Raw genomic sequence first — 17,795 nt, 5'->3', positions numbered from 1 at the left:
TTATAATGAAAGATTTGAGCGCCGTCTTTCAAATCGTAAAGTGTCGAGGCCAAAGCAGTCTCAAACTCAAACAACATATCCGCATCCATCTCTGTCATTTACTATCACAGCTTCGGCGGCGCAGGCACAGCACTGTTGTCATCCGGTTACATCCGCCCCAGAGCATCATACATAGGGCTCTGGCCCGCCCATATCAGATAGAACCATTTGATTGGTAGCTCAGGATTTCTTGACATATTTAATGAGAGTGTCCAGACCAACAGGCGTAGCAAATTTAATTTGCCAGCGACAAGTCTGGAATTCCAGGCTAGTATTGTGCATCTCATTGTGGTAAAGCCTATGGGCGAGGCCTCTAAACTCAGAACATATAGGGTGTGATATTCAAATGAAGGTGGTTTTCACCCCCGTGCATTTATCAATGGTCTGATCAGTGGTTGATGAATCCTACGTGATACCGGGCGTAGGGTGATTTCTGTGCCAAGTTTGATAAATGAGGCCCAATGTTCTCACTGTGAAACATTATTTCCTTTCATTTGAACCATGTGATCCATAACAAAAAACCAACTAAACCTTTTGTTGGAAATATTGAATATAGTTTTGAGCATTTCATCTTGCCTGACTGAGTTGAAAGAAAATAATGCACAAGATAACAAGACTATTTCCAGATATTGTAATACAAATATAGCTTGATAATAATAATAACAATAATAATAAATTTGCCACTATAGGGATGCTTTTAGTTTGAAATAGTTCCCATAGAAATGTCCACCCCCATCCCAACACAATTAAGGTGCATGGAATTGTGTTGTATAGTGCTCAAATCACAAAGTACAGTTTGTTAGAGCATTTCACTGCGGTGTAACCAGTCCATTTTAGAATGAGAAAACTGTGGGAAAAAGCTGTTAACTTAATCCAGACCAGTGTGACGGTCAGATCTACGGTCAACAGGTTGTGCACTGAAAAAAATTAACATTGGATGAATTTTAAAAAATTCAAGTAATCTGTCACATCTAATATTTTAGCTTTGATTCAATGTAAAAACATAATTTGTTCTAACCTGAAATGAATGTTTTACATTGAATGAAAGCTGAAATATTAGGTTCATCCAATGTTTATTTTTTTCAGTGTGTCCTTGAAAGTGTAAACTAGTCGTTGTTGAAACTGTACCTTCACAGAGCTCATCTGTCCCTCCTCTGTCTCTCCTAAACCAGAGAGAGTTTTTTTTCCATCTCCATAAATTGACAAATTATCTTCTCCCAGAGTGCAATCAGCAGACGCTTTCATGACAGAGCCAGGGGGAAAATTGGATGTTTATTGGCGTAGCTCGAGCCAGAGACCAAGGGGAGACAAGACAATGACGCTCTGGGGCTCTGTCATTCTAACCTCCATTCAAACTCCTGCTTGCTCTATCACTCTATTCTATAGGTGCCTTCTGTCACTCAGGTTGCGAGGTGTCTGCAGAATTTGAAGTTGTACCTACTTGACTTTGGTATAGTAAGCAAATGGCTCATCTAGATGAATTGATTCAGTGTGTTTACATACACTCTAATTATTCCTTCATGAACAGGAACCATTGCTGTCATGAAAACACATGAAGCAGTTAATCAAGGTTATCAAAAGAAAACCTGTGGCAGTTTAACTTGATGGGACGAGTAACACAATATTTGAATTCAAGTGCTATTAATTAATGAACAGTGAAATTGCATTAGCGAAAATGTAGAGAAAGGTAAAAGAATAAGTGAAATACTGAGTTAGTGAGTGACTGAGTGACAGCGTTACCCTAAGTATATACTGAATACCTGATACTAGAGCAAAGTCTCATAACATGTAATGCTTTTTTGTGTGAGTGTAAAGTAGTGCACATTAAAATAGCAGGAAAAAACAGTGATGTGTCTCCTAAACCTATTCAGGAGAACAGGAGTGGAATAGAAAGTGGCCCCTCAAATGCAGTCAATATTTATTTGCATACAAGTACAATATTTCTTTTGTAACGTTTGTTGTTTGCTGTAAATGTGCGGTGTGTGATTACCTGCCTTTCTATGAGCGGGGGCTCCTACTGGGCTACACAACACACACACAATAAAGAAGAACACATTGATGCTTCTCAATTTAGATTCAAACTGGATGATGGAGTTTTGATCGGGCATAGGAGCGGTACAGTAACCTACACAAAGCAACAATGCTATCATTTTAAGTGTTTAAGCTGATGTCAACTGATTACATTAGGTGTCTGTCAATCCTTTATCTGTTCAGAGTTCGGAGTCATGAGAACTAACGAAAGCCACAACCAAACAACATCAAGTAATTCTATTTTTCCTTTGAGTAAATGTAATGAGTTACTTACATCCCTGGATTGCAACTGCTTGTGCACTAAAATAAACCAAATTATTATTTGGTGCAAAAATATCACGACCTTGTGGGCACAAGTTATTATCTTGATATATCAAGGTATGTAATGGTATGTGAGTTATTATATTGGGTGTGCGCCCACAATGAAGTGATATCTTCCTTTTGGACTCCATATGCCCAACATAGATACTTACTGAAAATGTAGTAATGCTAGATTATCATTCAATGGCTCTATCACCTTATTGTCAGTATCCATAGTTTATAGAGTATCAGTGTCTAAAGGTGTACTCTTTGTGGCAGAAATTCATCTGAACAAACCTCTCCATGAAAGATCTGCCTCAAACCTCAGTCAACCTGGTGAAGGATGTTAAGAAAAAAATCTAAAGAAAAATCACCCACCCACCCGCACTGCACTGTACACCTCCAGCCCCTCTCTGCATGCCAGTTTACTCCTTCCTTTGTTGTTGGTTTTGTGTGCGTTGTGTATATGTGAATAATTGAGAGGACCTAGCTAGGGCCGGAGGAGCTGCAGGGCCCACTCACTCTTCAGCCTGGGCTAAAGCAAACAGCAGCGCCAGCCTCCAGGCTCTGTGGGTTTTTGCTGCAGCTGTGTTTCTGTCTGCACCGTGCTGTATTTAGTTTGTAGCCTGTATAGTCTAATCAGAGCACAGTCATGCTATACACCACACAGGGGGGGGGGGGGTCCAATGCTGCAGTAGTGATCTACCCAACGTGACCCAGCTCACACGCTTGTTTCAAAGCCTTTTTTTTCCTCAAATTTGACATCAATGAATATTAACTTGGTTCCAGGTGTCGACTGTGATGCATTCATGGCACTTCTTTTGTGCTTTGCTGCTGTTCCCCTCTGTTTTTGCTTTCTGAGAGTCGTTCCTTAACTCTCTGTGTGTGTGTGTGTGTGTGTGTGGGGGGGGGGGGGGGGGGGGGGGATGGGTGGCTGTGTGTGTGTGGTGGTCTGATACACCTCACTCTGTTTAACTCTGTCATGGTGTGTTGGTCATTCATCAAACTGTGGACCTCCATCTGTTCAGAGTCCAGGGCAAGACTTTACGAAACCTTTCAAACGCTTGTATTAGGACCAGTCTGGGGACCACAGACAAGGACCTATTTGTCTAAATCCTGTTTTTCCCCCTTTAAAACTTTTTCCCACCAAATCTAACTACATTGCTATTTTGTATAAATACCGTGGTACAGTTTTTGATGCAAGTGTTGCTATCTGAACTACAGTGTAAAATATGAATAAACATCCATACCAATCTCCCATATGCTTCTTTCTCTGTGGTGTGACCCTCAATCACTGCCAAACTCTAAGCAAACCAAAGTTAAATATATTCAGAGTTAGCATTACAACCCCTTGTTCATTTTCTACAGCGCCTACTATGAAACTGATGAATCCTTATCCATTCTTGGGCCACTGAAGCACAGCCAAATCCAGAGTTAGTTTTTAGTGTCCAGGCTGTGCTATGAATGCTAATGGACCACTCTTAACATGTTTTCTTCTATCTTGTTGTTGCAGACGAGAAAGAAGACAGCATCCTGGGAAGTATCCTCCTGCCCAGCTTCCACATCTCCATGCTGTCTGTGGACGACCACATCAGCAGGAAATATGCCTTCAAGGTACAGTACACACTCTGCCAACAGGAGGGATGTCAAGACGCCCTGCTGATATCTAAACATCCACTCTGACTCTACTGTATTATCTCCTCCTCTCTCTCTCTCTTTCCCTTTCTGTCTCTGTCGCTCTCCCTCTCCGTCTATCTGCGTCCCCTCTTTATCTCTCTCTCCCTACCAGGCCACTCACCCCAACATGAGGACCTACTATTTCTGCACTGACACAGCCAAAGATATGGAGTGTTGGATGAAGGTCATGACGGATGCAGCCCTGGTCCACGAGCCGGTCAGAAGGTGGGTCCTCACCATTAAACTGGCTGCAAGCACACACGCCCACCCGCACACACACGCACACACACACACACGCGCGCACGCACGCCCACACACACACACACACACACGCACGCACGCACGCACGCACGCACGCACACACACACACACACACACACACACACACATGGTGGTTTTAAAGGAAATGTGAGACACACACAGTCCCCATGGTGTAATCACATATTCATATATCCTCCAGATCTGAGTGCTGTAATATCCATTTAGTGTTTAATGATATCTCTAGGGTCCCACTAAACACCTCTAAGTGCTCTGTTAAGTTTCCCTTTCTTAAGAACTCCTCAACTTAAGAGACTATTGCTGTATCCCATTACAGAGACCGCATCCTTGGAAGGACGCGGTCTATGAAGGCCATAGCCTGTGAAGGCCGATTCGAAGGCCAACGAGCGTTGTTAAACGAGACGGTCTCCGCAGGTCTCCATTTCGCTCTGTTTACGAGCATTTCCGGTTTGCGTAACAAGCCGTTACTTAGCGTGACGACTCGCCGCTCCTGTGCTGCCTAGCAACCCTGATTGCTGCCAACGGAAACAGCCTTGTCAACGGAGGAAAAAAGAAAAAGAAGTTGCCTACCAGACGAAAAGAAAAAAAAGTACAAGAAAAAAAGAAAGGAAGATAAAAGTTAAGAAGATGGAGCAACACGTTGCTGTTTTGTTATTTTTTATTTTATTTTATGCCATCTCTGAAAAAACGCAATGAATCTTGGGATATGTTGGGCCGCGAAGGATACATCTGATGCAGCCTTTAAAACCGTGAAACGAAGGCTGCATTTCTCGGCCGCATATGAGGAGCCTTGCAAGGAGCCTTGCAAATGGAACAACCTTTGCGCACCGCTCTGACACAATCGGTCTTCAAATGCAGCCTTCGTAGACCGCAACCCCTGTATTGAGATTCACCCAAAGAGAAGTTGAGTTAGTTGGCGTCTTAAATGTAGCAGTTTACCGTGTTCACACCTGAGCAATAGGTACCATCATCTCTAGTCAAATAAAAGACAACATTAAACCGAGACACTGCAGGTGAACAGGGTAAGAATTTGAACTTATAGATATCATCATAAATCCCTGACAGTTGATTACTGACATTAAAACAGTATTTAGTTGAATAACAATTTTCCAAAGTTTTAGCAGAACAGCTTTTGGATACAGCTTTTTTTCATTTTATAAATAAGAAAAATACTATAGGGGAGAACGGGGTAATCTGAGCCACTTTTTACATTTGCTCCCCTCTAAGCGAGCTAAAATGATTTATCACTCAAATTTACACATTTCCCATTAATTCAGGATGTTTCCTAGAAATGGGCATTAGCAGAATTTTTTCAAGACAAAGGGCAGTGAAAATATGATTGTTTTAAAAAAAGTTGTCATGTGGCTCACTTTACCCCAGCTGTGGGGTAAACTGATCCACTTACTTTTTCCACTCTGAAACTACCATAACAACACATATTGTAACAGTAAGAATCCTGAAAGCTAGCCACACATTACAGAACTAATGTCGGACTAGTAAAAGAATGATGGGGTTTGGTCAATTACGTAAAGCAAATTTTCTAAACACTTGAAAGGAACTCTGAACAAAATCAAATACAACATATTATAATTCAAAAGGTTTTAATAAGATTCAAATGAAAGATAGAACCAGTTAGATTAGAACACAGTCTGGGGGTCAGAACACAGGACCCTTAGAGCCAGCTAGTGTCTGGGGGTCAAAGCATAGGAAAATCAGAACCAGCGAGAACAGCCTGGGACTCAGAACACAGGAGAAGACCCAACTGGATTATAACATCAGCCTGTCATACTCTACAACTAGGCCTACTCTACATTCCAGCCCTGAAGGTTACAGGGAAAGATGAGAAGGTGCTCTTTCCGTGTGGTTGCCCCAGGTTGTCTTCCTGGTGTATTTCCTTGGCATGATAGCTTTTGTACAATGTGTATGACATTAAAATAAAACACATGTCATGTAATATTACATTAAAATATGTTTAAGACTAAACTTAACTTGTGCCTCATGGTGGGGGAAAGTGAGACAGTAGCCCCTTTTACACAGAGATTGCGGCATATTGACGGAACAACATCACTCCAAAATGCCGGCTTTGCTTGCTTCTGTGTTATTTACACAGAACCAAGCAACGCCGGCCTGCTGGCGCATCAGTAGCCCCTTTTACACAGCGCTCCGGAATGAAAGAGGTGCTTGTAAACAGCGTCAGGTGTGACGTAAACATTTAGCGCCGCGCCGGTCAGCTGCTTTACAACAACAACACTGGCCGGTGAATTGAGAGCAGAAGTGCTGGAGCTTGCAGTAAGAGGGCCGTATTTAACTGTCCCCACGATGTGCCAGTTGATCTCGCTACGCGCTGAGTCCAACATCACTGGGACAGTTAACCAAACTGACTAAATCAATCCGACCGCTTCACCTCTGTGTGTGTGTGTGTGTGTGTGACAGGTTGGTTGTGAGCGAGTCTCTTTGTGAGGGCAGCGATCTGCCAATCAGACATAAACATACACATACACACAGTGTGTGAAGTCACGTTACTGTAGACAGAAATAAAGTGTGGATATACGCTCAGACTTAGGATAATAATAGCGGCGGCGGAATGTGTTAGCAAAACAGTAGCTCTGTGGCTAACAGCTGAGCCGGAGCCTTCAGTCAGCTGAAGCAGACAGTCTAGCGGGGCGAGCAGACTATTCCCCCGTTACTAGGTCGACCTTCAAGCTGAACAAGAGCCCTCCGCTGCGCGTCGGGCTCCTGCTTCAGCTTGTCGGTCTTTATTTCTAGCAAGTGACCCGTTCGCTATACTTTATCCCTTACTTAGCCTAGCCTAGCTTTCCCATTGTACACCTTCTCCTGGGCAGAAATAGACTCATACACTCTGCAAAATTAAGCGCGGGGGTTTGGATTGAGCAACGGACCTTATGATCAGCTAGATTATACGCCGTTCCTTTTATTTGGTGATTTTTACTGGCCGCCGTGGTTAATGTTAAACACACGTCCTTCAACTGCTAACATGGTCGCATGTTTAGAATGTAGACTATGGAACGTCAAACGCCCCCCTGTTCCGCAACAACAAGCTGGAGCATTTAAACAGAGAGGCGGAACTGATCGTGTCGGGAATCTTACTACCCCCCGAGGTAGTAAAATTCCCGGAACAATCTCTCGCACCTTTCTTCCCTCGTTCCGCAACTGTCGCATTTATACAGCAGGGCGGAGGGCCGAAAGGCCGGCATATTCCCGGCTTTCACTGGCTGTGTAAAAGGGGCTAGTGGCTCACTTTCCCCCACAGCATTTGGCTCACTTTCCCCCACCACCACAATTTGAGAAAAAACTACCTCTCTTAGCATTTCAGGCTAATCTTTAGCTAATATTATCACATGGTTTTTATATGTTGGTAGTTCATCAACACCTATGATATAAGTTTTTCTACGTGAATACATTTGCTTTGGCACAATAGTTGATTAAGTTGACAGCAAGAACATTTACTTTTACATGCAAAATACCTATTTTGGTGAAAAAAACATGCTTACCACAGCACCATGAGGTCCTCTCTTTCAGGGCCATGGGGAAATGAGAAGGGCTTGAAAACATATATCTCACATGACCACAAATGTTTTCCGTTGCCTAGATATAGGGGGTGGCACACATTACCCGATGCCTCAGATTTCCCCGTTCTCCCCTACATGTTTTTTTTTTAAAGATATTTTTTGGGCATTTTTATGCTTTATTGATAGTGCAGAGAGACAGAGGTGAAATGGGGCAGAGAGGGGAGTGACATGCAGAGAACGACCGTGGGCGGGAATCGAACCCGGGTCTGCTGCTGGGCCCGGCCCGGGTGGGGGACGCCCTACCAACTGAGCTAAAGGCGCCCCCAAAAATACTATACATGTTTAAATAAAAAAAGCATTTTCAGACAATGAACAACATAGGAACAAAATACTTCAGTTTTAACTTTCAGAATAGTGCTAAGAATGATTATGGAAAGTTGAGTTGATGTAAACACTTTGGAAGTTGAGATTTTCGGTTTGGTTTTGGTATTGAAAAAAAAAACTAATGTTGTGACAATGGCCGTTAAAAATGGTTGTATAGGAGACATATACAGACGCAAACAAACAGTGTTTATTTATTTATTTATTATTCTTTCGGACAATTCCACACAATACACAATTTTCTCTTGCAAATATTCATACATCATACTTTGTGTTGTCCGAAGGGAGACGGAAGAAGCCAAAGGCTTATCAGGTCCCGCCCCCATTTTCATCAAATTCGGATTCAGATACACAGATTACTGTTACAAAATAAAAATAAAACAAACAAAAAACATTATTTTTTATATATATATAGCTATATATGTATATATGTTTAGTCAAATAAACACCTAAATGTACATTTTGGACCTTTTGATTTACACTAGTATCAAGGAAGACAATAATGTAATGTTGTTGTAATGGAAGCAACCGTACTGTGTCTCACCTTAAGGAAGTTGAATATGGACCAGCGGCCTTCCCCTTATCAGTAACAGACATCTCACAAAGCCTTGTCTCTTGTAAACCTTCAGCTCACCTTGATCACGCTCTTTAGAATGGATCTATGTGTGAATATACCACCATCACTCCATCATCTCAAGATGAAACAGTTACTGTGGACAGTATAATTAACCAAAAACAGCCAATGTACAATGCATGTGTCTACTGCTGTGGTACCGCTATAAAATACACCCCTGAATTATGAATCTTCATGATGCACCTGGCGCAGGATTCATTGCCCAATTATATTAAATTGTGTCTTCTGTAAGGTTTACCCTCCGAATAAAGAGGCTTAGATCATTTGGATAAACGTTTGTCTTTGATTACAAATTGTCTGATCATCGGACTGATGTGTCTTTTTGGGAGAAACACAATCGCAGATCTCAGACATTCAAAGTTTAATTGTTAGAAATAAATAAATGTTTTACATCCTACGGTACAGTGTCTCATTTACATTAGCCATAACCCAAACAGTCAACATCAATATCACTGTTCCTTTTACCCATACCCACCCTGTGTTCCAATACTCATACTTCCCTGATATTTAGTATGGTAGAAAAAGATTTAGGATGTCCCAATACTGTTTGTCGGATGGAGCATGCTTAAAAATACCTGGATACCTACTCCATTTGGTCGTGATTTTTAGTGGTCAAACCAGCATGCTATTTTGGTGATTCTGACCCACAATCCTGGCCTGGAACAAAAATATGGGCGACTGTGTATGTAGAATGGTCTAAAGAAAGTATGTCATTTGGAGAGCAGGGACAGTTGACCCAGACTTCCCTCAATCCTGCACTGTCAGGGCTTAGTGATCAGAGAAGAGACATTTCTCAGATCTGGAACTTCTGACACTTTTAAGTAATCTCTGAAATCTCTCTCTGATCTTTTCTTTCTTTCTTTCTTTCTTTCTTTCTTTCTTTCTTTCTTTCTTTCTTTCTTTCTTTCTTTCTTTCTTTCTTCCCAGACTGGACAAGATGAAAGTGGACCAGCGGACGCCCCAGGAGCTCAACAACCTACTGAACCAGAGAGGGCTGACCCGGCCTGAGATCCAGAACAACCAACGCAACAACCGCGAGCCTCTGAGACACTCCCAGTCCCTGTCCCGGGCCGACGACAGGCGGCCCAAAGACCTGGACAGACACAATGAGCGAGAATACTACACCCTGCAGAGAAAGGGGGAAAGGTACAGCCTGAAGAAAGATGGAGTCAGCTACACACTGCAGAAGGACGGGGAGAAGTTACTGCTAAGGAAACACGAGGACAAGTCCTCGCTACAGACAGACTCAGAGGAGTGCACTATTCACAGGGACCTGGAGCAGTACGCCGCGCAGCAGGTGGAGGAGAAGTACACAGTCACACCCTCAGAAGAGAAGTATGCTCCATCTAAAGATGGAGAGAAGTACCTTCTCACCAAGGATGGAGAGAAGTATGCACTGCAGAAGGTAGGGGACAGACACACGCTCCAGAGAGACGCACAGAAGTATGTCCCTCAGAACCAGGTCAAGAGGGCCATGTCCTTACAAGAGACCAAGAGGTACGGCACCCTGAGGGAGACGCCCAACACTTATGGGAACATACGATTAGTGGACAAGTTTGGCACCGTGAAGGAGGTGAAGAAATACAGCACACTACGGGAAGGAGATCGGTACGCTGGTCTCAGGGAGGCAGAGAAGTATGCCACGTTGCGTGGTGGGGATAGATACAGCTACCACCAGAGAGACCACAGTGCAGACATGTCTCTGGCTAGGATCAGCAGCATCAAGCTGCAGCCAGGCCAGGCAGCCGCCATAGCAGCCGCAGTGTCTGCGTCTCGCCAGGGCCAGGGCCAGGCCAACCTGAGCGCCCAGCAGCCCATCACGCAGGTAGACGGCTCTGGCTCTACTGCAGGTGGGGAGCGGACCGTGGGCTACAGCCCAGCAGAGGGGGAGGGAGGCCTGGCTGGAGGGACAGCTACGTCCCCCGCCCCGGTCCAGGAGCCAGAGACAGCAGGTCTGTCCAGGACCAGCTCCATGCAGCAGCTGGAGAACTGGGTCCGCACACACAGGACCAGAGGGCCGGACGATGACACCAGGAGGTAAGGCGGACTCACAGGGTGCTGTCATCTTTTCTTTATGGCTCTCTCTAGGAAAAGCTAAAATGTCATTTAGTTTAAGGCTCAAACCAAAAGCCTTTTAAATCAAAGTAGATACAAGTAATGCCAACAGGGGTTGGTCATTTCACTTGGTCACAGTTCACTTTTTCATGGATTTACTACAGGGGTTGTGTATCTTGCAATGCTATCCTTACCAGGCAGTAGCCTGGTGAGAGCAGCCTGATCTCTGAGCTTCACATTGGTTTCGCTCGCACAGATCAGTCTAGACTTTCTCTAATCTCCGTGGGGAGGAGCCTGGCCCCGTCTGTTAGTTGAAGATTGGTTCATAGTTATCAATCTAGCCTCCAGTCAGACCGGACCCTCACCACTTTCTGTCTGTTATTGGAGGGCAGCCTCTGATTGGTTCATGTAATCGTTGATGTCACATGGATCAACGAATATGTTCGTGAGCTATGTCTGGTCTCAGGAAGATTGACAACTACATGAACCAATCAGGGGCGACCAACTAAAGCGTGAGCTGAGCATATCCATTAACACTTAATACCAATATCACTGTTTATTCCTAAATAGAAGCATTTAGTCAAATCATAGCAAGGGATCCATCCGCTAAGAGTAAATGTTAATTGCTAATAGAGGCTGAACAAAAGAAAACTGAACCCTGAACCTCTGCACTACGATAGCTCACATGGTAAATGTAGACCTTTTTCACGCCAAAACTTGTGTCTTGACAGAATTTGTAGACACAGGGAAACCTGCTAAAAGTAGTCAACCTGCACACTTTCATACTGCCAGTAGACCTGGGTCTGATCTGCAGCAGTGCAGTGAAGCACAGTGTTGACCCGCTGTCATGTTCACATCAATGCTGATCGGAGGAGAAAAAGATTAATACCTGGGTCTACTGCAGACCTGGACTGAAGGCTGATGCACGCTTTCACACTGCAGACAAAAGCCCGATGTTAGTGGGTCAGTTGGCCAGTGTCATGTCCAGAAATAGAAGTCATTTTTTCTGTTCACAAGGAGAAACTCTGAGCTGCAGAGTGGGGAGTGTATTGGTTTACTAATGGGATTAGTACTGTGGGAACTATAATGGACTATAATGCGTCACGGCAACAGCACGCTGAAGCAGCAAGCAAGTTTCCTTTGCCCGATGACATTTTTGACCGTTAATACCAGCTGCTCTGCCACCGTGACACAGAGTTGGTTTGTTACTTGTAGTGATGGCGCACCGAAGCTAGACAGCTAGAGCAACAGATGAGGCTTCTTCTGTTGAGGGTAGAGAAGCTGTATTGCAGCCCAGGGGCCTATTTCAGGTAGCTGGTTTTACATACTCTGAGTTTAATCCTGCGCTCTGAGTTGGTCAACTCAGAGCGCAGGGTTGATGAGTAACTCTGGGTTTTCGGTTTCAGAACAGTGGATCAGCGTTGGGTTTATCAACTCTGAGCGTGTTCACTCTGGGTGGAGCGTGTGCATAAAAGCCATCGTCAATGGATCGCTGATAACATGATTCACCATGGAAACAGAAGAAACAAATGCGTGATCATCCCACTTCTCCACTTCTCAAAAAAAATAAAAAATAAAAATTCTCCGCTACTCCCACTGGAGTTAGAAATATTAACGAATGAGTTTATGGTAGCCTATGGAGAAGAATTAACGGGGATATTGTCACATAACTCTGATCTAATCTCCTCTGCAATTCAGAAAAATACAGAGCAATCATTTCGCATCCATATGAGAAGCCATAGTCTATTTTAAAAAGTTACGCATATCTGCAGTAAAGTAATAAAGCTTGCGCGGCAAAGCATTTCTGACAGTGTTTTATATTCGCTGTATGATATGTTGGGAAGCTATAGCCTAATAGCCCACTGTGCAGTAAACAGACTGTCGCTTCTTTTAAATGGGGAGTGAAAGACATTAACGTCTGACACATAAGGTGACAGTTTCCATTGACGAGCCTGATTGATTTATTACCAGATCCATTTTCCTCAAGTGATCACAGTTTAAATTATTATATCATTTTTATATTCATATTAGGCTATTTAACGAGGCTCGTCTGTGACTTTAGGATCGCACAAGTGAACATAACAATCGCGTGCAGCCGCAGCGTTACATGAATCCACCTGACATAAATCTGTTCAGTGGCACAGACGTTAAAAAACATACAATAGGCTACAAATAGGTTTATTAATCTGAATGTAGAGCATGTCACGATGTGTAAGGTGGCCGCCTATATGAACGGACCGAGGGCTGAGAACAAGGCTACTGATCGGATAAATGATCGGTCAAACGTAAAATCATCAGGAAATGATAAAAACATCCCGATGGAGATTTCTATGGAGTGATTTTGCTTCAAACTGTACAGGGACGCGTGTGACAGTGACACTCTTTCTTCAGTCGGAGCTGCAGCGTAAAGTGAAAACAAACTCAGGGTAGGTCTAACCACCTATCCAGCAGGTTAGACCAGGCTTAGACCCACGGCGTATGTTGCCGCAGTAACTGACTCTCGGTTGCGCTGAACCTGCTACCTGAAACGGAAAACCCAGAGTTTCCACTAACTCAGAGCGAACAAACTCTGGGTTGCCTCAAAACCAGCTACCTGAAATAGGCCCCAGAACTCGGCTGCAGAGCCCCCGTGTGGCGCGGTGGTGTAACTGCAGTGTAACTGTAGGGACTCGGGAGGGACAGCTGCCTCCCGCTCTATCTATGCTCCCGCCACAACTTTTTTTCTCCGCGATATAAACGGTATGGCCAAATCTCTCCCGGTAGACACTTTCATATCGCCCACGATATGATATCGTCATATCGCCCAGCCCTAGTTGGAGATAAAGGTTGTTTTTAACTTGTATTAACTGAGAACAGGGGACATGATTTGAGAATGGAATCCATTACCCTATTGTCTGTGTGCATTGTGATTTCCACTTTAAATGATGGGGCATCCAAGGATCCCAGGGGTCTACGGGGTACCATGCAATCAGTTGGAGACCGTGGTTGTGATTTGGTTTAAAAAAGATATATAAAGAAATAAAGGAAAACATTTCTCTTTCTGTGACATCACAGAAAGAGAAATGTAGGGTTAGACAGTGAGACCATAAAACACTCTTTCTGCCTTTTCTCAGGCTAGGATGATCCGATTTCATTTTTTTTTGCACATTTATACTTCATAGGATCTCCGAGTTCAATACACCTTCATATTCCAACCGGTGAAGTAGGTCTTTAACTTAAAATGAATGAATTTCCAAAACATGCTTCATATTTATTTTACCAGTTGATTAGTAATAAACAATTTTAGAAATAATGTATTTGCTTTTCTTTTGAGATTTTGTAACAAATTACATCATCATTATTTTATTCAAAATCAAGTACTTATGTGATTCTTGCTGTTCTGAGTTTGTACCTTCATGGTTGAATGCACTTATCAGAAGTCGCTTTGGATAAAGGCGCCAGCAAAATAAAATGTAATGTAATGTAATGTAATGCATGTTGTGTTAAAGAAACTTACACTATAACAGTCATGTTATTGTCCTTAGGTTCATGCCTGCTTATTGAATAGATACTAAAGAGCAGGCTGCTGTTACTCTGCTGTCTTTGTCCTGAATGCAGAGCTGTGCTGCTGTAACCAGGCTCTTTAGGTGAGGGATGGTGACAGTCAGTGCGTTTCCATGGGACAACTGGATTGGATTATCACATATACCGAATTTGCCACTCGAACGGACCGCGTCACTTGTCTGAGTTTACATGGCCTTTCAAATATTCGACAAATGTCCGATGCATGGCTGTCTCCACTATGCTAGGTGGCGCTGTAGCCCTTTCAACAAGTGGTTATAGAGCCACGTCCAGTTCCCTTCCGGCAACAACCTACTATCTATGGCAACAACACTACTATTTTTAACGTCGTCTCCTTCCACTTCCTTGTGAAATCTTCCGCAGGGATTCTCGAGCAAGCGTAGAACGCAATCTCCGATATGCGATATCCGATCCCTGCATACATGCAGAGAGAATCTAGGTGTTCTTATCCGACTTCGCTTGTCCGTTAATGTGCTGATTTGTGTGCGAAGTAGATCGGATAAAGGTGTTTACATGCAGTTTAAAAGTTCTGTTGAAGCCTTATTCGTTTATTTACCCGATTATGAGTCTGCATGTAAACGCACTGAGTGACTAGCATACATCTCCCTCTGAAAGAACAAGGTCACATAGAACCAAGGCAGTCCACCTTCTGATCAGCTGCTTTATGAATGAACCTCACCCATGATTACTGCATGTTCAGGTCAAAGTCAAGTGCGTTTAACACAAAAGTAGTTTCATAAATGAAGCCAGTCATGCACACCATACATTTTAGAGGCTAAACACACACACACACACACACACACACACACACACACACACACACACACACACACACACACACACACACACACACACACAGTCATACTGGTGGTGGTTAACTGCGATAGTAGCCACAGCTGCCCTGGGGCAGACTGATGGAAGCGTGGCTATAAGCAAGAGACAAGATCAAGGAGCCAGGTTAGGAGGAAATAAATAAGTAAAAGCATCTCCCAATTGTATGCCTTCTGCGTGCTAACTAGATTATTTTTATGATCAGCTGTTGTATGTAGAAAAAGAAAGAGGATGAGATTCCTGTCTTAGCCATGTTTTCCACTGACTGCTGACAGGATGACTCATTCGTTCAGGTGTGATTTGTCTTCCTGTGCCACTCTGTGCTTTGCTAGTATGCAGCATTCCTTTTAGACCTGACCTGTCTGACATCACAGGATGTGTCTGCATTATCTGGCCCTTATCTTTCTGTTGAGTTTCAGGACCTAAATCTCTAGCTTTGTTTCCTTTGCCCTTGAACACTCCTCGTCCTCCTCCTCTTGATTAGCAGTCTATTCAGGTGTCCTAACATAACCCTTATCTTTACCATTCATTCAAAGCTGCTCACGACAACAAGGGCTACCCATAACACCTTGCAAAATCAAATTAAAATAAGTAAATAGTAGAGGTTGGCAAGAGAGAGAGTGTGTGTGTGAGAGAGAGAGAGAGCGAGCGAGAGAGAGAGAGAGAGGGAGAGGAGAGGAGAGGAGAGGAGAGGAGAGGAGAGGAGAGGAGAGGAGAGGAGAGGAGAGGAGAGGAGAGGAGAGGAGAGGAGAGGAGAGGAGAGGAGAGGAGAGGAGAGGAGAGGAGAGGAGAGGAGGGGAGGGCAGGGGAGGGGAGAGGAACATTACACTACGAGTGCTCCCCAGTTTTTTACTTGTTGAGATATTGTTGTCATTCTTCACTGTGATTGGCTCAGAGATCAGACCAGCCGTGTTATTGAGAGAGTAATGGTTTCTCACCTCTATGTTTCTGTGTGTGTGTGTGTGTGTTTTCTCCTTTTTCTCTCTTGTCTAGTGTGGCGTCCTACCAGACCTTACCCAGGAACATGCCTAGCCACCACCGTGCTCAGCCAGTGCCCCGTTACCCAGAGGGTTACCGCACTCTGCCCAGGAACAGCCTGCTGCGGCCGGGCAGCATCAGCAGCGTGTGTGGGTCTGTGTACGACCAGGCCCTGCGCCCCACCTCCACCACACCCACGGACAAGAGGAGGTCCATGAGAGACGACACCATGTGGCAGCTGTATGAGTGGCAGCAGAGGCAGGCCTACTCCAGGCACAGTCTGGCTCAGCCATCAGGTATGCAGATAGCACACACACACACACACATAGAATACTTCCTAATAATGTCAAGGGCTGGGCAATTCATCGAAAAAAGGAATCGAAACCGACATTCAGACCCTGTAATCAACTTAAACGTTAATACTGTTAATCAGCAGTGATTTATTGACTTGTTTTTATATGACATTTATATTTAAAATATTTGTTTACAAGAGATTCAAGATGTTTTCTACTTTTAAACAGAAAATATTTCAAATAATTGTTTTGGTATAGCAAGAAATGCAGTTGGAAATATTCAATGAATAACCATGAACAGTTAATATGAGCATTTCCTTTTCTTTGTTTGAATCACAAAGATAAGATATCTACGGTGGCGCTGAGCATTCACCAAATAAAAAAAAGTTTCACGGCTAATGTAGCCGTTAGCACACTCAGGATCTCATAATTACGAGAAAAGATCTTGTATTTACGAGATTAGCTGTGAAACTTTTTTTTATTTGGTGAATGCTCAGCGCCACCGTAGATATGTACTATTCCATTAGATAAACTATCCCAGCTTTAATAGTTGAGAGCATATTTACAGTACGAACCTTGTTAGTAAACTATGAGGGCAAAAAAACGAAACAATCGTTTGTTTATTTTAATGGAGGTAAAATGGCCCAGCCCTACTACTGCCTGTCCTGAAGCCAGTGCACTGCCAGGGTATGTCAGAGCTTTACTAGACTGTAGTTGTGTCAGAACAGCATGTATCTAGCCTGCTGGCCCTCCTGACATTTTGAACTTCTTTCCTATTGGAGAGAGCTCTTCATGTGTATTCTGTTGAATGGGTCACAGCAGAACCTGAAAACAGCTGCAGATGGGACTGAGCTTTGCTGCCAGTGTGTCATTGTGGCCAACTGTGTCACTCAAAATGAGAAGAAAAAACCTGCAGCAAAATGAACTCAGAAGTCTACAGAAACATTTTGTCTGCCAATTTAAAGAAAGATGCAACCAAACTTGCTCCATCATGCAGCAAGATAATGACCCAAAACACACTGCAAAAACAACAAAGGAGTTAATCAGGGGCAAGAAATGGAAGGTTTCAGACTGGCCAAGTCTATCTCCAGAGTTAAACCCTATAGAGAATGCATTTTACCTGCTAAAGAGGAGACTGAAGAGAGTAAACAAACAACAACTGAAAAAGGCTGCAGTGAAAGCCTGGAAAAGCATCACAACAGAAGA

The 17,795-nt window shown here is 43.5% G+C and overlaps 1 protein-coding gene across 7 annotated transcripts in view; it reads left to right on the top strand.

Moving 5' to 3' along the window:
• The window catches only part of LOC307268482 (pleckstrin homology domain-containing family A member 5-like), a 227,767-nt gene that overhangs the window by 167,974 nt on the left and 41,998 nt on the right, over window positions 1-17,795 (top strand). For all 7 annotated transcript variants that reach the window (XR_013845459.1, XM_080051133.1, XM_080051130.1 and 4 more), the window contains 4 exons: window positions 3,884-3,984; window positions 4,160-4,272; window positions 9,799-10,908; window positions 16,312-16,592. Coding sequence is in view for 6 of the 7 variants with exons in the window: in XM_080051133.1 (XP_079907259.1) it covers window positions 3,884-3,984; window positions 4,160-4,272; window positions 9,799-10,908; window positions 16,312-16,592 (1,605 nt within the window). In the remaining variant the exon portion in view is untranslated. The remainder of the gene's footprint in view (window positions 1-3,883; window positions 3,985-4,159; window positions 4,273-9,798; window positions 10,909-16,311; window positions 16,593-17,795) is intronic.

Source organism: Ammodytes marinus (assembly GCF_949987685.1).
Source record: "Ammodytes marinus genome assembly, chromosome: 22".
In the NCBI taxonomy this organism is placed as follows: domain Eukaryota; kingdom Metazoa; phylum Chordata; class Actinopteri; order Uranoscopiformes; family Ammodytidae; genus Ammodytes; species Ammodytes marinus.
The sequence above is the reverse complement of the archived record's forward strand: the minus strand, read 5'-3'. Positions and strand labels throughout refer to the sequence as shown.